Genomic DNA, 20,707 nt, shown 5'->3' with positions numbered 1-20,707 from the left:
TGACTTGGATTACTTTATGTCAGAAGTCCCCAAAACGATCCCGTGGGGTTTGACCACAAATGACATTTATGGTACATCACGAGGGTCTAAACGTCAAGCTAGAAAGCAGACGGTGGTTCACAGCAGCGCTACCAATAGCGATGAGAAAGCGGAGTAATTGCGCAGTGACCAGTTCTAACTGAGCAGCGTGCGGCAGGCGGTCAGAAGCTACTTAAAACCCGTAGAGTATTTACAATTCAAGAAGTTAGGACCAGAGCCTTTCGCCCATCGATCGCTACGACGCGCAGAGCCACCCGAAGCTATCACGTGAAATAAGGTAGTAATTTAAAATTGCACTTAAATTAAATGCACGCAAATTTCCGACAATCGTGTGAACAATCCCCAGATCCGGGCGCACATGGGAATCGGGAACTCAATTTCCCGGCTCAACTCGCTCGAACCCCCATAATCTTCTTGGACTGCTCTCTCGTCGCCTCTGAAGAAAGCCAAGGATGTCATTGCTTAGATTTGATGGACAAACGGTGGTGATTACTGGTGCTGGGGGCGGTATTGGAAGGTGTAAGTTTTCTGTATTGGTTTCTTCCCGATGTCGCCGGATTACTCGAACCACTTGTCGGCGTGCGCCTCACTTCTGTCTGCCGCAAGGGAATAATTCCCATTGCTGCTTGTCGTCTCTGTCCTGTGCCAACGGTTTTGCTAACGTTCGGGTTGTGGATGTTCTGGGATGATATAGTTATTCACAATTTTTCGCATCGAGGGGTGCGAACGTCGTGGTGAATGACGTCAGTCAAGAGAACGCTCAGAGGGTTGTTGATGATATTGTCAAATGTGCGTGCACTGAGCCAAGCCGCCATTCCGATGAATGGCACAATGTTTTCTGTTGTTAGCCGGCGGGAAAGCAATCGCGAATAATTCATCTGTGACGGATGGTGCTTCTGTGGTTAAGGCTGCTGTTCATGCTTTTGGAACCGTGACGATGTCAGTGAAATTAAATTTTACTTTCTGCATTCAGAGCTGACCATAAGTGACCTTTTTTCATCTCACTGTTCATCAATAGTTTAATAAACAATGCCGGCATCCTTCGGTTCGTACAAATCCGACGAACAGTGTTGAGTTATTAAATGATATGTTGTACGCGATTAAATAGGGATAAGAGTTTTAAGAAAATGTCAGATAAGGTTTGCACGAAGAAGCGATTCCGTTACTGTCGTGCTAACGGCTATTCCATAGGAATGGGACCAAGTTCACGAAGTCCATCTCAAAGGTGCCTTCTCTTGCACGAAAGCTGCTTGGCCGATCTTCCGAAAGCAAAAGTTTGGTCGTATTATCAATACTGCCAGTGCGGCGGGTCTTTACGGTAACATGGGTCAAGCGAATTACAGGTACGCAGGGTCTATGCGCGTCCATTTTATCCTTGGCATGAAACCCTGTCTTTTCATTACTCCCATTCAGTGCCGCTAAGATGGGCCTCGTAGGGTTCACAAAGACCCTTGCGCGCGAAGGTGCCAAATACAACATCAAAGCCTCTGTTATCGCCCCCATAGCAGCTTCCCCAATGACGGCGACCATCATGTCACCTGAAATGCTGGCAGGGCTTAAACCCGAATTCGTAGCTCCTCTTATAGGGGTGCTAACTCATCCTGATGGTCCAGATGATGTTTCTGGGAAATGTTTCGAAGTTGGTGCTGGGTTTGTAGCTGAGATTCGGTGGGAGAGGAGTGGAGGGGCTGTGTTCAAGACGGATGAGTCGTTTTCGCCTAGTGCTGTTAGGGCGAGATGGGATGAGATCGTTGACTTTTCGAGGCCGGAATATCCGCAGAGTATGGTTAGTAAAGATGGGGTGGTATGTTCTTGTCTCTTCGTGATTATAGGAAGTCTTCCTGATGGCTGAGTTGCTGTTCCTAACTCAGGCCACCCTCGAGGAATCGAAGAAATTGCCTACGAATAAACAATTTGATCCTCCAGTCCGTTTTGATGGTCAGACGATCATCATTACCGGTGCGGGAGCTGGTCTTGGACGTGCCTATGCCCTTATGTTTGCTAGGCTTGGAGGAAATATAGTCGTGAATGATGTTAGCCCCAAAGGAGCCAATGCCGTTGTAGAGGAGATTAAGAAGGGTACGTCAATCGTTCCCCTTTTCAAGAAGCTTACGGTCTTACGCACGCTCTACACAGCCGGTGGGAAAGCTGTTCCAGCGGTTTTCTCTGCCGAAAATGGCGAAGCGATCGTCAAAGTTGCTCTCGATAGCTTTGGAAGTGTCCATGCACTCGTTGCGAATGCTGGTATACTCCGTGATAAATCTTTCACTGCTATGAGTGATAAGGAATGGGATGATGTGATTGCAGTGCATTTGAAGGGAACGTATAAGTGTTGTAAGGCTGTTTGGGATATTTTCCAGAAGCAGACATATGGAAGGATCTTGACGACTGCTTCGGGTGTTGGGATTTGTGAGTTGGCTTGCTGGATGTAAGGTGTCAGTGTCAGCTGATGATTACTTGATATAGATGGGAACTTTGGACAGGCAAACGTGGGTAGACGTCCCCATTAGAGGAAGGGAATTAAGGGTTCTGTTCTCACTCTTCCTTCCAGTACTCTACCGCCAAGGCTGCCATCATCGGTCTTACTAGAACCCTGGCTATCGAAGGCAAGCGATATGGTATTTTGGCCAATGTCATTGCACCCAACGCTGGAACTGCCATGACCAGCACTATTTGGTATGCTTTCTTCCCTCTGAGTCGTTGAACCGAAATGGGGCCATTCCTCAACTGGTTTGATACAGGCCTCCAGAGATGGTCGAGATGTTCAACCCGATTACATCGCCCCTGTCGTGGGCTATCTTATCAGCTCTGGTAGCGCAACCTTCCGCGGTTCGTGTCTCCACTGCACTAAAATTTTCTCTCGTAGCCAACGAGGAGACGACTGGCTCGTTGTTCGAGATTTCTGGCGGCTGGGCTGCTCAGACCAGGTGGCAACGTGCTTTCGGACATTCTTTCCCCAACGACAAGACGCTCACTCCTGAGCGGGTGCTCAGCAAGTGGGATGTCATCACTCGCTTTGGTAAATTTTCTTGTTTTCCTGATTTATCTGAGGTGCTTAGTTTATGTTTAGATGGAAGGGCTACGCATCCAACTTCGACCCAAGAGGCGCTTATGCAGGTGAGCAAACTAGGATTGACTACGAATGGATGGGACATGGCGTACTAATGGATGCCTCAAGATTATGGGTAACTTTGAAAACACGGGAGAGGAAGAGAGTGATAGCCCTTACGCCGACCCTGAGGACTCCGAGGTCGTCGCCAAGGCTAAGAAGACCTCTGTTGAGACGGCGAGTACACATACACCGAGCGTGATGTCATCTGTACAACCTGGGTATTGGTGCCACTGAGAAAGAACTTCAGTGGGTGTTTGAGAATCACGAGGAATTTCAGGTTCTTCCTAGCTTTGGTGTCGTTCCTCAATTCCCCACCTCTTCGAGTTTGCCGTTAGACTTCTTGCCTAATTTCAACCCTGTACGTTCTGCTGCCCAATTTTGGTCGAGTTTAGTACTCATGAGGTCCCGTGCTTTCTTTTCAAGGCCAAGTTGCTGCATGGCGAGCAATACCTTTCGATTAAAAAGCCTATCCCTACGAGTGGCACTCTTGTCAGTACTGCACGCCTTTTGGAAGTCCTTGACAAGGGAAAGGCTGCAGCTGTTACTGTTGTCATCGAGACAAGGGATAAAGCCTCTAATGAACTGATCTGTGAGAACCAGTCGACTGTGTTCGTTCGAGGTTCGGGGGGGCTTGGTGGGCGAAAGACCGGGAAAGGTACGGTCGCATGTATTGATGACGGAGGTGGCTTTCTGATCGTTGATTGTGGTGTTGTCATCCATAGATCGCGGTCCAGCTACGGCTGCCAATAATCCTCCAAAGCGCAAGCCTGATGCAGTGGTCGAGGAGAAAACGCTGCCGCAGCAAGCAGCTATCTACCGGTAATACGTATCAAATTCTTCTTGGGATCATTGAACTAAGTGGTCATCGTTGCGTAGATTGAGTGGCGACTACAATCCACTTCACGTACGTCTCATATCGACTTCCCTCGACGATGGAGTCTTAGTTCTTGATCCTAGATTCAACCCGAGTTCGCGGCGATTGGTGGATTTGACAACCCAATTCTCCACGGTCAGTCACCTTGTGCCTCGCGGGTTTGATAGTAGTTTCTGAGTGACAGCCTCGCAGGTCTTGCTTCATTGGTATTTCGGGGAAACATATCTTAAAAACTTTCGGCCCGTGGAAAGATATCAAAGTTAGGTGAGTGGGAAGACCGCTCCCCTAATGAAAATGACATTGAGTGTATTCAAAGATTCGCCGGCGTTGCTTTCCCGGAGAGACTCTTGTCACGTCAATGTGGAAAGAGAGTGACAAAGTTATCTTCGGTGCGCTGATATTTACGTTTTCAAACCTCGTTGTGCATTTTATTCATTTTTTCATTTCCCTTACAACTAGTTACGAAAGCCAAAGAACGCGATTCGATCGTTCTTGGAGCGGCTGCTGCTACGCTGCAAGTCCCAGAGACAACCAAAACCAAGGCGAAGCTATGAGCACTCGGGAATTTTTTTTGTTGTTGTTTATTCCCTTTGCGGATGCTGTAAATATGGTACTCCTTTGTTCGAAAATAATAGCCCGCCCCCCACGATCTGTTACTAGCTAAGGCGGAAGCGCCGCGAATCTCACACGATTCCATATACCTAATTGCATGATTCACTTGTGACATCTCCAACCACACGTCCTCCCCTTGAAATGTAACGCATGCCATGCACGGAGGATTGAATCTTTTACAGACTGAAATCTGGTCCTGTTCTTGCCGCTGTGAAAGTGACTGTTATCAGCTAAGTCGGCGACAACAAAAAGGCCACTGGCAATACATAGTTTAGGTTATCCAGATACGTAGTAAGGTAAGACCCGTTTGCATAGTACTACATTCCAAGCAACCTACGATTAAGAATCGCGAGGCCGTAAACTTACAGCAGACGCAAAAAAAAGCAGACAACACGTTCATCATGCACTTCAAACGGAAAAATTAGAACGAGACCGACCGCATGTAACCAATGTATACGCTGGGTTCTCTTTTTTTTTTTTTTTTTTTTTTTTTTTGAAAGGGGGAGGGATGACGGATGGGGGGAAACCAACTCTGCAAGGGAGTTATGTACTTTGGGATGAAGAACGGAGAAAATCGCAACCTGAAAGACCTATTGCCCCAAATAACGGTGCGTGTTACACATGAATCATAATCCAGGGGATCTTTTCATCGAATCTTCACTCTAACTGGCTTTTTTTTATTTGGATCCTCGAAGAGCAAGCTCGTTCCAAATTCCAGTACGTCTTCGTCTAGCAAGACGTGAATGACTCGCTTTACCTTTTACATAGCGAGCACCAAACACGTTCACGAATGCCTCTTCAAGAGTCGAAACGACGAACCAGCAGTTTTCCTTTCCCCAAAGTCTTTCAGTTCTTACACCTAGTAATTGTGAGAACAAATTGCGTGCTTACCGCGAACACATTGTAGGAATAGGATTCACCCAGTACGACCTCGAGGATTCTTCCGAATTCGAGGAGTGGGACTGGTTGAGGTAGGTCCAGTACCGCTTCTTCGCTTGACCTTGCATCGTAGAGTAACTGCAAATTCTCGGACACGGTTATCTATGAGGGGAAAAAAGAGATTTTAAGTGATGTGAACAATGTCACGAAGAACCAAGTACCCACTGTATCCAATGCATCAGACCGTCCACGACGAAGAAGGAATTGAAGAAATGAGAGAGTATGGTCCCGGAGACGGTCGATCCGAAGGTTGAAGTCCGGCATCCCATCTCGAGCAACCTGTAGTATAAGGGACCGATGTCGTATGGCGTCATTGTTTCTGAAACGCCTGACAGAGGTGATATATGCGTGCTGTGCGTAGGCACTCCCCTCAACGCGTCAAGGTAGATATGCGTTGGGTAAGTAGTACGAGCTGAAGAAGGCACATGAACCAGTACGTCGAACAAGCGAGAGGGTACGACTGTGTTATGGGGGTGGCCCTCGATGTCAATGGTTGATACACCCATACACGACCTATCATCAGGCTGAAGGGGGAAGGGACCTATTAATTGCACATAAACCGAAACAGACAATGTCCCGACGCACCCCCATCCTCAGCATGTCTATGTCAGCATTCGAACAACCCCTCACACGGACAAGCTCATTTTCATTCGGTCCCTCGGTCCTGAAGTGAATACCGATGGGCGCTAGTCCCCTATCTCTAGCAGAGAACGTCACACGATTGATCAAACCATCATCGTGGCGGACCTCCTCAAGATACGCCAGAGGTGAGCCATCGGTGGCATGGATCGGATGAAGAGAAGTTGATGGTGTGCATCCTCAAGATGGGACCGATCCATCGAGGACGTACGGACGCGACGAAAGAGTGGAAGCTGAAGAACGTTGCAGATGTAGGCTGATGGGTAGCTCTAGCTTTTCACTATTCTCAACTCAATGGAATGAGCTGAGGCAGCGATGGAGAAGGGGCACAGCGAGAGTCGAGTAGATTGATTCGAAGGTCGGACAAGGGGTGTATATAGCCAGAAGGGATCATAGGATTGTATATAGCAGATAGGTGTGTGTGGTTAGCAGCAGCAGCTGTGGTATGAGAAGAGACGTGGGCTGAGCATTCCCCTTTGCGGGACCAATCCATACACCAGGGTAAGTACCGAAGTCATGGCCAACATTGGCAGTATCTTCTCATTGAATTGAGAGAGCGCAAAACAGTATAATTGTCCGATTGAATTGGGTGCGAGCGTCAACAAATCCCCGATGCGGTTTCGCGAAGGTCAGCGATCACTGCCACGTGGAGAGATTGCGCACACACTACCGATCTCCGTGCGTCACGTGTGTTTCTAGTTGCGCTTTGCCCTGGTTCTGCTACATATATAATTATATTCCTATGTTATCCAGCCGCATATACACAAGAGTATATCAGGCACGACTCATCTAATTGATAATGTGGGAAAGAGAGTAATACTTATGTAAGAGATAGTACACATCCTTTAACCACATTCACCGCTACACACTGCAGAAACCTCAAACTCGGGCCTTACTTATCACAATGTCCAACTCGATGTGCAAAAACAGAGAGCACAGAGGTCAGAGGAAGATACAGACTCCAAGGTATGAACAATAGTCTGGTTAATAGCAGGTGATTTGTTAAAATCGAAGGAGGGAAGATGGACGTCATCGTGGTTGAAAGAGCGTGAAGTGCGTACAGTATGGAGGACCATTTTGATATTCGAAGGGCATACAGAGGAGAGCAAAAAGGTAAATACATCATGAAAATATCTGTCATAATCCGGAAATCGGTTGCAAAGATGGACACACGCGGACAAAGGGCAAACATTGAAACGAGGAAGCGGTACGGTATAAGGACCTGGTTATCTAGAGTTGGCAATAATAGAGGACCTTGTCATCAAACGCATTCAATCAGGGTCGAAAAATTTACAAGACCGCTACAGAGTAGCGGAATTATATTCCTATGTTATCCAGCCGCATATACACAAGAGTATATCGGGCACAACTCATCTAATTGATAATGTGGAAGAGAGCAATACTTATGTAAGAGATAGTACACATCCCTTTGACCACATTCACCGCTACACACGGCAGACACCTCAACTCGGGCCTTACTTATCACAATGTCCAACTCGATGAGCACACGGGATGATAAGTATCTCAGCAGATCATGCCTGTTGTTGTTCGTTCATTGGAAATCATGAAGGCGTGAATTACTCTAACAGGAATTGGATGACCCTTAGGAGGCGATTACGATATGCGCTGTAAACAATGATTGGGGTATCAATTGAAAATGACGCTTCCTGGATAGAGTGAGCAAGTCAAGGGCGACATGTCTCACAAACCAGGCCGGAATAGGAACAATCGTTTGTTGCTGGTTAGTGGTAGGTAGGCTAGCTAACCTGGAGTAAATCAGGGGGAGGAAGTATGTCAGACTTGACAGTTCTTGGTTGCATCGAGCATAAGGTATGGATGGTAGGGTGTTATATTAAAACTCACAGCAGTGGAAAGTGCATATTCTTGTTAACAGAGCTGCTACTAGAAACCCAGCAATTCAGAATCTTGATGCACATGTGACCCCGATTAGTATGTAATATGTACCTGGGTTGACAATGATGGTGGCGCTGGGCGTTATGATGGAAGCTAGAAAAGGCAGGTCGCACGATATTTTCGGCCCAATCTAGGGCAAGGCAATTCCCGACTGATAATGATATGATATTGGTTAGATCGGCTGGAGACTCAAGCTTCCCAGCAATTCAGGGGAAGTGAAGCAAGTCCTTGTGACGATGTTAACCAGTTCAGACGATACCAGTTCTCAAGATGGGAAAGAGAGGTTGGGTAGTTCTAGGTTTTCAGTATTCTTAATTGATTCTTAATGGAATGAGGCGAACACCAGGTAGCGAAGGAGAAGGGCACAGCGACAGTCAAGTAGATCAAATCGAAGGGGATATATAGCTAGGAGGGATCATAGAGGACTTGCATATACAGCAGACGGAAAGTTGTACACTGGAGCAGTGGTGATGGGAGCAGCTGGGGAGGAAATTGCCGGTTGTGGCAGGACCCAAGTTCATACACCGCTGAGGGGGAAGATGACCAGGCGGGGATGAAGCAAGCCACAGGGTTCCCTCGCTTAATGACAGTCACCAGCTTCTCAACACATTTGACGATTGAATTGAGTGAGTGAGTGAGTGAGTGAGTGAGTGAGGCATACACCAATTTGAAATTCCACTCCTCCCACTCCTCCCACTGCGGCAGTCGAGGCTGGCAGTCGCGGTCGTATCTGATTCTAAAGGATGTATCGGGCACAACCCATCAATTGACAATTTGGCAAAGACATGAGCGTTCATCGTCATGGTTCAAATGGCACCGCCAGATTAGACCGACCCATCGCAATGGGTAGACACCTCAAACCCGGGGTCAAGGACCGCATTATCACAATGTTCAACCTAATGAGCACACGGGATATCTCACCGCGAGTCGAGTCATGCCCGTTGTGTTTGTTCATTGGAAATCACAAAGGCGTGAATTACCGCAGCAAGCTCTAATGGGAATCCTATTCGATCCGGGGCCAGACTCTTACCCAGTTCGTCCATATCGTCGTCACTAGTGGATGCGTGCAAGGATTGGAAAGCTAATACACTTCACTATTGTCAGCTCTATCAGCTTTCCAATAGGCACTGCTCTTTTAATCCAAGACACCGGCGTCAGGAAGCTGGAAAGGCAGGTCGGTCCCAGAGGCATTTCGGCCGAGTGCGATACTGATTGAGAATGATTGCAGACTTGCAGCACTTCACGGAAATTCAGGGGAAGCGATGATGTCGAATATCAAGTCGTAGTGACGATTTGAGAAAAGTTAAACAGTCCAGACGAGTTGAACGCCCTTGCTTAGTACAGGTTTACCATGACAAACCTTGTGAATGACACCCCAATCCGAGCTAGGCAGACCACCAGAATCGCTAACTGATCGTGAGCCAATAGCCACATTTGGCTGGGTTGTCGGACATATGAAGAATGGAGTGTGCCAAAGCGAAAAGCGAAAAGGATCAGACCCAGCAGGAGCAGGAGCTCGTGGCGATTTCCTTTTTCCAACGAAATCGCCTCCAACCGTTCTCACGTTTTGTTTCCGATACAAGTCACATTATGGTTATTGCTGATCTCGATCTCAAGTTCCCATATTGTGGGTAATTGAAAGCAGAGCCCCAACCCCCAACCCCTGGCCACCGCGCGCAAGTATGTCATGTGCCGGTAAGATCAAAAACAACCTTATGAAGGCATCTTACTCTATTCAACTTCGTAATATGTATGTATACGTTCAGTCTGAACATATTCTGAGCAAAAACGAGAATCACACCAAGGTCGTTCGAAAACGGCGTTTGTGCACCCAGTCAGTTCCCAACGACTTTGCATTTTCACTGTTGCTTGGCGATATCGTAGTTAGCCCGCAACCGATGCGACCGGCACTCTTTTCGTTTAAGGCTTGTGCCCTATACCTATTCGCACTGTGCAGGTCGTCGTTTCAACTGCGGCCACATATCAAAAAGTCGCATATGCCAGTTCCAGCATCTGGATAGTATCGTTAAGGGCTTTCGGGATTTATCCGGTTACAATGGTCATTGTCGTCGGTGATCAATGGCGACATCATTATCAGCGCTTGGCGGTGACTCTTATCGTACGTCCAGCAGGTCCTTTGCTTGAACGTATTAGAAAGGGAGCTGTGATGATTGGATACTGTGGAGGCTCGGAACACTAGTTTTGGGACTAGCTTGGACTGGCCTCGTCGCTGTCTCCGCAGATGTGCAACTCACGTTCGGTGCTGACGGACCCCTGATAATATTACAAGGTGATTTGTCCAGTTAAGCAATGTAGCTCAGAAGTGTACAGCTGCTGAGCAACGGAGGCAATCCCATGAGTCAGTTGGCGTACTGCCGGTTGGGGGTGAGCAGGCCCACTAAGGGGATGAGGGAAGCTGGAATATCTGGTCTGGTTGATCATTGATGCAAGTGTGTGGCCTGTACAGACGGGAAAACAAGCTCGGCTCCGTTTGGATCCTGTGACAGCTTCAGATTGCAGAATAACATGGTCGGACATGATAGTCCAAGAGTGCCAAGTAACCAGAAAAAAAAAAATCTTGACGAGTCCATTTGAAATGTAGGGATGAGTAGCCTTATTCGAACAGGACCCCGAGAAATAATATCAACTCATGGGATGCCCTTTATTCGAAAACGCAACAATGAAAGAAAGTCAAAACGCGTGAATCGAGTCTTGAATGTCCGGGATGAATGGTGTTCTAGCGAGTTAACCCAAAGAAAGAAACCGAACGACGAAAGATGCGAGGTTATTATCAGTAATAACGTTCTCCTGGGTAGAGACTTGAGTTCGCCTAGCCTTCGATAGAGGCCTGAAAACGCACCAATATGACCCATGCCAGGCTCAAGGTTCCAAACCTTCCTGCGAGTCGCTGATTGCCGTGGGTTGGATCCCACCTGAATGACATCTTCGTCTATCCAAGCCTCCACCACCCTTCCATCCACTGCGCCAGTAACTATTTTAACCCCAGGGAACGCCCTCTGGATTTGGTGCACACCACCATCTGCCGCCACAAGAAAGGTGCAGAAAATGATTTGAGAAGCCGGAACTCCGTGGTCAAGAAGAATCCTGATCGCCATCATGGCTGCTGAGCCTGTCACGATCTGAACGGATTACCGAGTGGAGGACAATGATGATGGGTCGAAGCGCCTACCTGTGTATCCAACAAGAACACCCAGGTTTTCTCCGCACGGGGGCGAAGTCGAATGCAGGACGGAATGCTGGAGTAGAGAAGCAATGGGTCTCCCGATTTTGCGTCACGTTGGATGCTAGATATAGGTCAAATAAGCTGGCGTTATATTGAGGCGCCAAAGCGTTGACTCACAGAATAGTCCCCAACAGGCAATCCCGCACCACTCGTTCTAATCCCTTTCGTAACGGCCCCCCGCTAGTCTCGATGGATACCCCACACAGTTCCCCTGTACCTTGGTGAAGGTCGTGTATGGCCCCAGATTTTAAGGCAAGCTCCTTGCCCATGGCATCAACTTCAACAGGAGTTCGTACGATCTTCTCACGGAATGGCAAGAACTCCATGGCTTTCTCGATGACCAAGGTGGAAAGTCGATCAGCGTAAAAGATAAAATCGGACTTGCTGGTCTTGAAATCACGTAACATGGTATAGATCCCCTGTTAAGGGAAGATATCTAAGGTGCAAGACTATGGGATTGGATCTGGAAATACCTTGAGCTGTGGGCTCTGCGGCAAAACATGTACATCCTTTCCGGCATCCGGTGCGGTTATCTCAGGCGGATTCTCTGTCCCTGGAGTCATTCTTTGCTTCCAAAGATTCATCTGTGCCTTTGCCATGGTTTCCCGGAACTTCACAGATCGTTCATCCAGTTTCTTCCTGATGTGGGTGGTAATAAGATCGATCGCAACGTGGTTATTCTGGCCAGGTACAATCTGTCACGATGAAAATAAGTAGTCGCACTGTGAGATCATATAATGCACTTACGACGTCCGCATATTTACTGCTTGGAAGCACGAAGTTATCATAAGAGGGCTTGACGAAGCGCAGATACCTAAAAATGTGATGGTCTACGCACTTGCGCCAGTCAACAAGTTTCCTACACTCACTGTTGCAAGACACCCTCAACACTTCGACCTCTTTCATTAACATCACGCTGTATGCGACGCGCTAGCATCAAGTCGCTATCACACCTGAACAAGGCCATCAATATGGAATGAACGTTCTTGCTTACAGGCGCATACTGGACAAATATCTTCAAATCATACAAAGTGCGAAGCTCCGGGTCACTCAAGGCAAGGATACCTTCGGCTACGTCGTTCTCAAGTCATTAGTATATAACGTGCACTCGCAGGGAAGGCGCACCGATAACAATCGACGCGCCATATAGGTATTGAGTTTCAGAGAGACGCTGATGCAGAGAAAATGAGTAAACGGGGATATTTGTTTGCCTTCCCTGCTTCAAGTCATCTAGGCACTGAACAGTGTAAATGAATGGAAGCAATTAGCTACTAACAACTCTCCTGACGAACTGACTTTTGCGAACAAGGGCACGTCAATAGCAGAGGGGTGGTCAAAATCGTAACTAACATGTGGCGTCAGCCCATAGTATAGCAAGGTCACTTGCCGTGGAAAATTGCTCAACTTATTATCGAATGCTTTCTTGCTCTGTTCGGTGGTCAAGGCTTTATAAAAGCTGTCCTGCTCATTCTGAGATCAAAAATCTGTTTCAAGACAAGGCCCTAGGATCTTTCCACCTGTGACATGATAACCACAGAAGGAATGTGGCCTAGAGCTTTGACGATCTCCCTAGCAACATGAGTCTAGATAAATCGGCATCCCATACTTGAATATTCCAGGCGCAAGCTGAAAGCAGAACTTTATAAAACATGCCTTCCCGCTCGCGCTTCCACCCGCTACTCCAATCACAAATGCAGGGCTGATCAACTGACCATCCTGCGTGTACCAAGGGAATCTTGATGCATGCAACAGTGAGAACGGACGGCGTAGAGGCTACCCTAGTGATGATAAATGCTTAAGCGTACCTGCCATGCGATCGTAGGACAATATTCTTGAGACCGTAAGGCTCAATGACAACCCCCAAGGGTCGTCCTACAGTTGCAGTAGCTTGTTCCGACATCAAGCTGACTGAATGGAGCCCGACCTGGCGCTTAAATAAATCATTGAGGGACGGAGGTTTCCGCCACGAGCAACCAGTGCGTTTGCCAGTCTATGTTGAGAGCGACCACTTTCTTCTCTAAGAACTCTGATGCTCTCCTCAAATCCGTGGTCTCAACTATCCAATGCTCACATGGCTCAAATGTAGCATATTGCGTTCCTGCAAACCTCCCAACCGACCACTTGTCATCCTTGGTGACTCATTTATCGAAGTCGGGTCGCCACACTGCTGGTTGCATCGCTGCACCGTTTCCTTCGGGACTCGGCCAATACAGTTGTTCTGTACTCGAGATGTCCACCAGCATCTCATCGCCTTTTGTGTCCAACGTGCCTGGAAGGCCTACGGTGCAAGTGGGCCGATATCATCACATGCACACCAACCGGCACCAGAAGTCAGATGAAGCGTGGCAGAGAAAAATGGACCAGACCTTATCAGGAAAGCAGGACAGGACTGGGCCGGACGTCACTAGCTATCTAGAACCAGATACTTCTGTTCCCCCTGGTTTGAAACATTTACAGTACGGCACCCTGTAGAACGACTACATTCTCCCCTCACTTGAGTTGGTATCACAGGAATAAAAGGACAATATTCTTCTTTACAGACCTTCAGTCGGAAGGATTGATATCTTTATTGGATCGCCACTTTCTAAATTACAATAAGGTATGCGGGGGATTCTGGTGGTTTCCCATCCGCTGAGCCTGACGCATTCGGCCCTAGTTTGGCCTCGTAGCTAGCTCCACTCCATTCATCACTGGCCGTCCAGTGACTATGTTTCGAAATCTCAAAATCGTATCCGAGGGCGCTGTCGGGTTTTCCATCTCTAATGATTCGTATCTCGTGGCTCAAGGCTGTGATGGCCTTGAAGCAGTAGGGCCACCTTTCAAAGTAACAGGGTGTGTATCAGCGTCTGTCTGCTCAACTTGAATGTATCTCATATGCTATTGAAGGACGCAATCTAACCTCATTCACTCTCTGAACGACAAGAATCCAACAGCACTTTTGCTCAATGAATTGTCTGTGACGAACTCAAACGCTGTTAACTCCCATTTTGATCCCAGAGATGTCGACTATATGGTCGGGGTGCTCACCCCAGACAACGTATGTATTCAAGCTTTCACCTCTTGTGGAATTCCAGTGGATGCGATTTTGCCCTAGACCGTCGTTAGGATTTCAAGAATCACTGCGGGGGATCCTAAACGAGGGGCCTTATCCTTAGACGCTGAATCCGCCCCCGCCCTAGGGACACCCGTCCAGGTTAGTGCGAAGCACAGCTCTATGAGACTTTCGAGTAGTTAACACCAGGGAGCGCAGTTCTTCAGGAGGCGAAGTGAAGAAGGATATGGACATGCACGAGGTTCGCCTGTCGACAAGATGACGAAGCATTCAGTCGTGGGTCCTTCAACGTTGCTTTCCCCGGTGGCGGAATTGGGCTATTTCACCGTTGATGACGAACTGGGTCACACAGCACCCAGTGCTGATACCGAATCAAGCGTGACAATCGTCAATGACCGTTTTTTCCATGCAAGCGAGAACGGATTCTTTTCAAACTTTGATCCTCTCAGTCCGGACATATCCCAACGCATCTGGAAACATTCCGTTGCTGGGTCATGGGCCAGAGTTGGTCTCATTTCATGAGGATGCCCTTCCATGATATCTCCCCTTTAATCGGGGGTTTAATCTCCTCAATGGGGGCCTTCATATCGATTCCACAACAATCTGGGACGTGTTCATATTTGGGATTGTCTAAGTCTCTGAACACGACTACTCAGGCACGGCCTATATCTCGTAATCTACCATCTTTCACAGGTTGAACATGAATCAGATTCTCTCCCCCTCCATCAACCATAGGTGACTGAGCGACTCTGCAGTCATTTACACGGGCACCTTGTCCATCAAACGGATCCACCGTTGACATGTGTTCTCTACCCCCGACGCGCAGCGCATTTTTTATGTTTCGACGGGAATGTCTTTGGGATGAGCTTAAAATCTTTGTTGTGGCTTCGACCCATCTCATTTTCGTTTCAGTCATGGGTGAATGGCCACCGTGTTCCCACTCTGCTCGGGCATGCGCTATCGCCTCTTTAGTTTGGTCATCAAAGTGCTCCTGATCTTGTAATGCGCTGGTTGTCAACTGTTTCATCACATAGATGTATTGTGAACCTGGGTTGGTAGTGGAAGTCGATCAGACACGCAATCAGCATAGGGTGACATGAGCAAATCACACCTAGAAGGAATTTTCGTATGATGGAGCTCATGATAACGCCACTTTCCTCGTCAACAAGGTAACGGCGCCTTTGGAGCGCGAGAAACCCATCATGCCCCTCACACATGTACTGGCGGCTGACAAGTTTGTACAATCGACCACCCTCTATCCGTGGGACAGCCTCTCCTCTGCGTACATCCGCCTGTGCAGATGTCAAATCGATGCTATCAGTCAGCCAAATCCCAAGTACTCTCTGCCCAGGGGGTTTGCGAGAATCCCATTCCACTTGGAAACCGGATATGACAGGGAACCGTCTTATCGGCAGCAGGAAGTGTTATTAGAGAAAATCACAGCATCTCCGAATACACGTACCCTTCCTGGCTGGGATACATGCTGAGAGCCGACTCCAACCCATCCCAAAGGCCAGCACCATCAATCTCGATAACAACGATCGGGTCTTCGAACGGCAAAATCCCCAAGATGTCCCCGATTGTGACGTTTCCTGTAGATCGCGTAAGTGCTGATAGCGCGTCTGAAATGCGGCTGCAGGGATCTACCCGGCCCATATTGTGAATCGCCCCGCAGAGTTCCCCCACAGATCAAAACGCCATCAGCGCCGCCTTCGCGTTGCCCAGTGTCCCATACAGCATCATCGTACGCATGCATAAGAACATCAGCCATCCAGTTGCCGATTGCAGACTAGATATTTGACCGCTGAGCCGTCAGAACGGGCTTCGAGATAACTGCCCACCTCGTCCGTGCGAACAACCTCTGATCTGACGTCCCACTCCGTAATCGTGTAGCAGATAGGCGCACCCAGAGAGGCGGAAACATCAGACAGAAGCTTGGACAACATAACTTTCATCTCGTTTGACGAAGGCATATCAGGATTAATTTGGTGTCGCTTTCCTGCTGAATGTGAGATTGCGCCATAACATTGGTGGGACCAGTTGTACCTTTGACTCGTGCAACCACCTTCTTCCGAATACTCCCAATGGGGGAGTCCTCCAATTCGAGTACAGCTTCACTCAGATCGCGAAAATCAGTTCCACTCTTAATTAACCTGAAGTTACCTGCTGTGAGAAAAAGCAACCCACAACAACATGAGTGCACACCTCACACCATTGTCCTCTTCTGTCCCAGGTTCATGTGGTGCATGCTGATAGTTATTCCACTCTTCGACACCTCTACCGATGTAATAAATGTGATCGTGACCCCCAAGTATCAAGTCCACGCCATGATGATTCCTGGCTTCATCGACATTGTTTGTTGCAAATAATTGTTTGGCAAGACTAATGTCCTATTTTGCACGTCAATTTGATCCTGATGCGGATAATAGGCATACTGGAAAATCTACATTCGGTAACCTGAGGAAGTTACCTTAATTCCTGATTGTCATTATATGCGGTTAGACTGTACCTGGCGTGCGTCAAGGCAATCACAATATCGCAACAATGTTCACCATTTGGGTCCCGTAACCCTCGGGACAGCTCGATTGCAACTTCGGCCATGTCCCGATACTTGAACTCTCGAGGCCAAGAAGGGACTGTAGCAATCCAATTCCTGGAAATGCAGGTAAATTGTTGGTCCTCAAATCTGATGTAGGCCTACTCTTCGACAAGTCCAATCACGCCCACGCGAACCCCTTGCATCGTGAGAATCCGGTACGGCTCGAGTTGAGCAGGAGTATCATTCGATCTGGCGTCGATGATATTGCTGAGAATCCAGGGCTAGAAGAGGTATCATAAACTATCCAAATTACATGAGCCTTCGGCGACGCACAAACTTGCAATCGGCGATTAGCTTGCACAAATGCGGATACTGCAGAGCATTTCATCAACGACACGCTTCCGCGTGGGGAGCGTGGGAGGGACAAACCCCAAACTGAAGGTAGAGAACGCTTCAAGCTGTTCATCATTAACTGGCAAGTGTCAGTTCACTTACGTCGAAATCGTGATTGCCTCCATTTAGGTGATAAGATGGGCTCTTTACTTGATCTCAAAACGCGAAGGCATCGCTCACCGGTAAGGGCTACGTCAGGACAGATCATGTTCATTATTGGAACCATGTGGCTGCCCCTGGTGACAGAGGATTCCACTGAAGGAGAAAACACGTCCCCCGAAAACAGCAATAGACCATTTCGAGTGTCACTCCAGGAACGTCGTATGGAGTTCACGAGTTCATAAAACTGGGTGACGTCAATCGTCCCCGATGGAATCTTCTGTTTCCCGACGCGGTAAACGTCGTTGAAATGCAACACCGAAACGTGCATGAAGGCCAGGTCCAAGTGGCAGTGATATTTATACATGTTGCTATCTATTTAGTATTTGGCTGTCCTTCTTTTTCACGCTTGACCCATGCAAGCGCCGTCAAGCTCGCTCAGTGCAAGTAAGCATGCTGATCCATTGAGGAGGGGGGATGGAAGAAACTCACCTACAATTGTGGGTGCATAGAAGCGTCAAGCTCTGCATCGCAATTCGGCAGCCATGGAATTTCCTCATTTAAGCGGCCACGGACGGTCACAATGGATGAGCTAGAAGATGACGACATTGGTGTGCCCGTCGACCGGGTACATGGCCCTGGTGGAAATCTCGCCGCTCAGGCAACCTCGAAGAAACGTTTCAGAATGTCTCAACGAACTGCAGAACTATTGACCCAAAGGAAATCTCTGCCAATTTGGAGTGGTGGGCCTGTCATCGGTTCTTGAATGATGCATGTGACCAATATGAGGTCTCTAGGGAGGGAGAGTCTTGTGCGAGCCGTCATAAACAATGACACTGTTGTTATTTTGGGGGAAACCGGAAGCGGCAAGACTACTCGTAAGTGACCATTACAAACGTCCAGTACGACCTTTTGAGCGTTATAAGCAGAAGTACCCCAGTTCTTACTGGAATCTCAGAATTTTAAGGGGGTTATTGCCGTCACGCAGCCCCGAAGGGTTGCCGCCATCTCACTAGCCGGCAGAGTCTCCGCTGAACAGGGCACCATACTGGGTGAGAGGGTTGGGTATGCGGTACGGTTCGACGAGAAGAGCGGTCCTGAGACCAAAATCAAGTATCTGACGGACGGCATGCTTGGGCGCGAGTTAATGTCCGATTCATTGTTATCGCGTTATAGCGTCATCATCGTGGATGAAGCTCATGAAAGGACTCTTCGAACCGACCTATTATTCTCAGCCCTTAAAAGGATTCAGCGTCATAGGAATTCGGGAAAACGAGCAGATACTAAGGGTAAAGCTCCAGAGCACGATAAGGAAAACCCTTTGACTATCATCATTATGAGCGCTACGCTGGACGCCGAGCGATTTAGTAATTTTTTCAACGGGTGAGGTCTGCGGATGAGTGGCACCACTGAGCTCACTCTTCCCTCAGCGCGCCGATGCTGTACGTGAAAGGCAGACAACATCCCGTAAAAGTTTACTACACCGAAAACTATCAGGAAGACTACGTGGAATCTGCACTTCGCACGCTGTATCAAATTCATATGAGCCATGGAAAAGGCGACGTACTCGTTTTTCTATCTGGTGCGTTGGTTCATTGACCTCAGACTCGATTCCGACCCGCCCCTCACCAGGTCAGGATGAGATCGAAAGTTTAAATAAATCCATCAACATTTACGCGGACCAAATGCCTGAGGGAAAAATGAAAGTATGTCCCCTGACGTTTTCATAATTCACAGAAGAGAACTCATCGTTGTTTAGATTCTGACTTGTCCACTCTATGCAGCTCTCCCACAGCACAAGCAGCACAAGATATTTATACCAGCTCCCCCTGACACTCGGAAAGTTGTGCTTGCGACAAACATTGCTGAGACATCCATCACAATACCAGGGATCAAGTTTGTCATTGATACCGGTGTTGCAAAGGAAAAGAGTTTTGTAACACAGAATCACAAAGGAACCGGTGAGCTGACTATTCAACTCTCTCCGGTGGCAATTGTTTATGCGTACTCTGTGCCCAATGTAGGGATGGATGTATTGCTCGTAAAACCAATAAGCAAGTCATCTGCCCGGCAACGGGCTGGTCGAGCAGGTCGAGAGGTGAGTGAGAACTCGCCTATGGAATAACAGGACCAACACACTAGACTGGTTATATTGTGCAGGGGCCTGGTGTTTGTTTTCGTCTTTATACAGAAGAAGCCTTTAAGAACTTCCGGGAAGCAGCTACCCCAGAAATACAACGGTGCAACCTTGCCTCTGCTGTCTTGACACTCAAGTGTTTTGACATCGATCCAACCTCGGAGGAATATCTGGATCCTCCCAGCGAAGAAAGTGGTCAGCTTGAGCCCTCGATCAGCATTCTCCTCACTTCCTCATGACGGCCGAATTTTAGTACAAAGTTCCCTCCTGATTCTGTATGGCTTACAAGCGCTTGATGAGAAAGGGAAAGTAACTGCTCTAGGAAAGCAAATGGCGAATTTCCCACTTGACCCTCCGTGGGCATGTGCGCTCTTGGCTTCACAAGAGTACTCGTGCACTGCAGAGGTTATCAAGATTGTGTCATTTCTATCCTCCACATCTAAACTCTTAATGGAGCCAACTTCGGAGGAGCGTGACACGGTGGCCGATATGCGAAACAAGTTCCGGCACTCTTCTGGCGACCATCTCACCCATTTAAATATTCTTCATGCATATGAAGAAGTGAAGGCAGGCAATGGCGGCCTCGATGGTCCAGGTAGCAAGCGAGCGTTGAAAGACTGGTGTCAGAAACACTACATCAACGAACGTGCATTTGCAGAAGCGGGCGATATAGCGCAACAGCTTGCACTTGCCTGCAGACGCGTGGGCATCGACCCTACCACATCATGTGGTGATGAGACAGATGGCGTCCTTAAAAGTATTCTCCGTGGCACTTTCCAAAACTGTGCCTTGATACAGCAAGACGGAACGTACCGGCAAATAGTGTCAAGATTGGTGTGTTTTTGACTTATCCTATTTAAAACGTCAGCGTTATAACGCGCTTCTGGCTCGAACACAGCCCGTGAAAATACACCCTTCATCAACTCTGTTCGGACGCAAAGTACCCGCAATTGTCTACGACGAACTAGTATGTAGTGGATCAACACACTCTTTCATGTGACAAGTCCTTATTCTTCCCAGATCTTCACGAACAATACATATGCCAGAACAGTTTCTGCACTTGAGCAGTCCTGGATTGCCGAACTCGCTATTCACAACCGACGTTCAGCTTGAC

At 48.1% G+C, this 20,707-nt stretch overlaps 7 protein-coding genes across 7 annotated transcripts; 4 read left to right on the top strand and 3 right to left on the bottom strand.

The window, feature by feature from the left end:
• The first annotated feature begins 946 nt into the window (after positions 1–946).
• Positions 947–4,783, top strand: EI90DRAFT_3035879 (putative multifunctional beta-oxidation protein). The gene is made up of 21 exons (XM_039058657.1): positions 947–978; positions 1,058–1,084; positions 1,148–1,178; positions 1,231–1,382; positions 1,453–1,843; positions 1,911–2,118; positions 2,176–2,448; positions 2,565–2,735; positions 2,800–2,850; positions 2,906–3,058; positions 3,110–3,156; positions 3,218–3,289; positions 3,331–3,351; positions 3,387–3,509; positions 3,575–3,806; positions 3,874–3,970; positions 4,028–4,055; positions 4,109–4,164; positions 4,218–4,284; positions 4,342–4,414; positions 4,485–4,783. Exons 3-21 carry the CDS (start codon positions 1,167–1,169, stop codon positions 4,577–4,579), a joined length of 2,322 nt encoding a protein of 773 aa, XP_038921886.1. The 5' UTR covers positions 947–978; positions 1,058–1,084; positions 1,148–1,166; the 3' UTR covers positions 4,580–4,783.
• Positions 4,784–5,245: 462 nt separating this feature from the next.
• EI90DRAFT_3035877 (uncharacterized protein) lies at positions 5,246–6,244 on the bottom strand. Its single transcript, XM_039058656.1, has 5 exons — positions 6,162–6,244; positions 5,952–6,100; positions 5,738–5,904; positions 5,554–5,678; positions 5,246–5,468 (listed from the first exon to the last, which is right to left on the bottom strand). Exons 1-4 carry the CDS (start codon positions 6,174–6,176, stop codon positions 5,554–5,556), a joined length of 456 nt encoding a protein of 151 aa, XP_038921885.1. The 5' UTR covers positions 6,177–6,244; the 3' UTR covers positions 5,246–5,468.
• Positions 6,245–9,811: 3,567 nt separating this feature from the next.
• EI90DRAFT_3035868 (uncharacterized protein) lies at positions 9,812–10,555 on the top strand (the record flags this gene model as incomplete). The annotated part of the gene is given in 5 exon segments (XM_039058655.1): positions 9,812–9,818; positions 10,055–10,248; positions 10,284–10,446; positions 10,468–10,492; positions 10,508–10,555. 3 exon segments carry the CDS (start codon positions 9,812–9,814, stop codon positions 10,434–10,436), a joined length of 354 nt encoding a protein of 117 aa, XP_038921884.1. The 3' UTR covers positions 10,437–10,446; positions 10,468–10,492; positions 10,508–10,555.
• Positions 10,556–10,920: 365 nt separating this feature from the next.
• On the bottom strand, positions 10,921–13,273 carry EI90DRAFT_3143886 (uncharacterized protein; the record flags this gene model as incomplete). Its single annotated transcript, XM_039065066.1, has 14 exons — positions 10,921–10,937; positions 10,990–11,269; positions 11,320–11,434; positions 11,491–11,792; positions 11,847–12,068; positions 12,121–12,187; positions 12,243–12,326; positions 12,378–12,444; positions 12,499–12,610; positions 12,670–12,718; positions 12,779–12,834; positions 12,891–12,956; positions 13,027–13,108; positions 13,179–13,273. 14 exons carry the CDS (start codon positions 13,271–13,273, stop codon positions 10,921–10,923), a joined length of 1,614 nt encoding a protein of 537 aa, XP_038921883.1.
• EI90DRAFT_2075602 (uncharacterized protein) lies at positions 12,943–15,012 on the top strand. The gene is made up of 6 exons (XM_039052525.1): positions 12,943–13,829; positions 13,885–13,972; positions 14,030–14,205; positions 14,260–14,410; positions 14,468–14,566; positions 14,624–15,012. The coding sequence occupies exons 1-6, from the start codon at positions 13,366–13,368 to the stop codon at positions 14,945–14,947; spliced, it is 1,302 nt and encodes a 433-aa protein (XP_038921882.1). The 5' UTR covers positions 12,943–13,365; the 3' UTR covers positions 14,948–15,012.
• A 6-nt stretch (positions 15,013–15,018) lies between these two features.
• Positions 15,019–17,787, bottom strand: EI90DRAFT_2966369 (Metallo-dependent phosphatase; the record flags this gene model as incomplete). Its single annotated transcript, XM_039055565.1, has 14 exons — positions 15,019–15,472; positions 15,537–15,829; positions 15,888–16,017; positions 16,073–16,214; positions 16,267–16,427; positions 16,472–16,578; positions 16,631–16,815; positions 16,873–16,882; positions 16,935–17,078; positions 17,127–17,245; positions 17,298–17,336; positions 17,394–17,399; positions 17,460–17,476; positions 17,538–17,787. 14 exons carry the CDS (start codon positions 17,785–17,787, stop codon positions 15,078–15,080), a joined length of 1,998 nt encoding a protein of 665 aa, XP_038921881.1. The 3' UTR covers positions 15,019–15,077.
• Positions 17,788–18,141: 354 nt separating this feature from the next.
• Positions 18,142–20,706, top strand: EI90DRAFT_2906453 (uncharacterized protein; the record flags this gene model as incomplete). The annotated part of the gene is made up of 11 exons (XM_039054246.1): positions 18,142–18,199; positions 18,254–18,334; positions 18,386–18,839; positions 18,887–19,038; positions 19,089–19,162; positions 19,216–19,417; positions 19,481–19,554; positions 19,617–19,788; positions 19,847–20,427; positions 20,492–20,560; positions 20,614–20,706. 11 exons carry the CDS (start codon positions 18,142–18,144, stop codon positions 20,704–20,706), a joined length of 2,010 nt encoding a protein of 669 aa, XP_038921880.1.
• Between the last annotated feature and the right edge of the window lies 1 nt (position 20,707).

The sequence above is a fragment of the Cantharellus anzutake genome (genome assembly GCF_015039405.1).
Source record: "Cantharellus anzutake strain C23 chromosome Unknown EI90scaffold_5, whole genome shotgun sequence".
Taxonomy (NCBI): Eukaryota; Fungi; Basidiomycota; class Agaricomycetes; order Cantharellales; family Hydnaceae; genus Cantharellus; species Cantharellus anzutake.
This window is presented reverse-complemented; position numbering and strand designations above follow the sequence as displayed.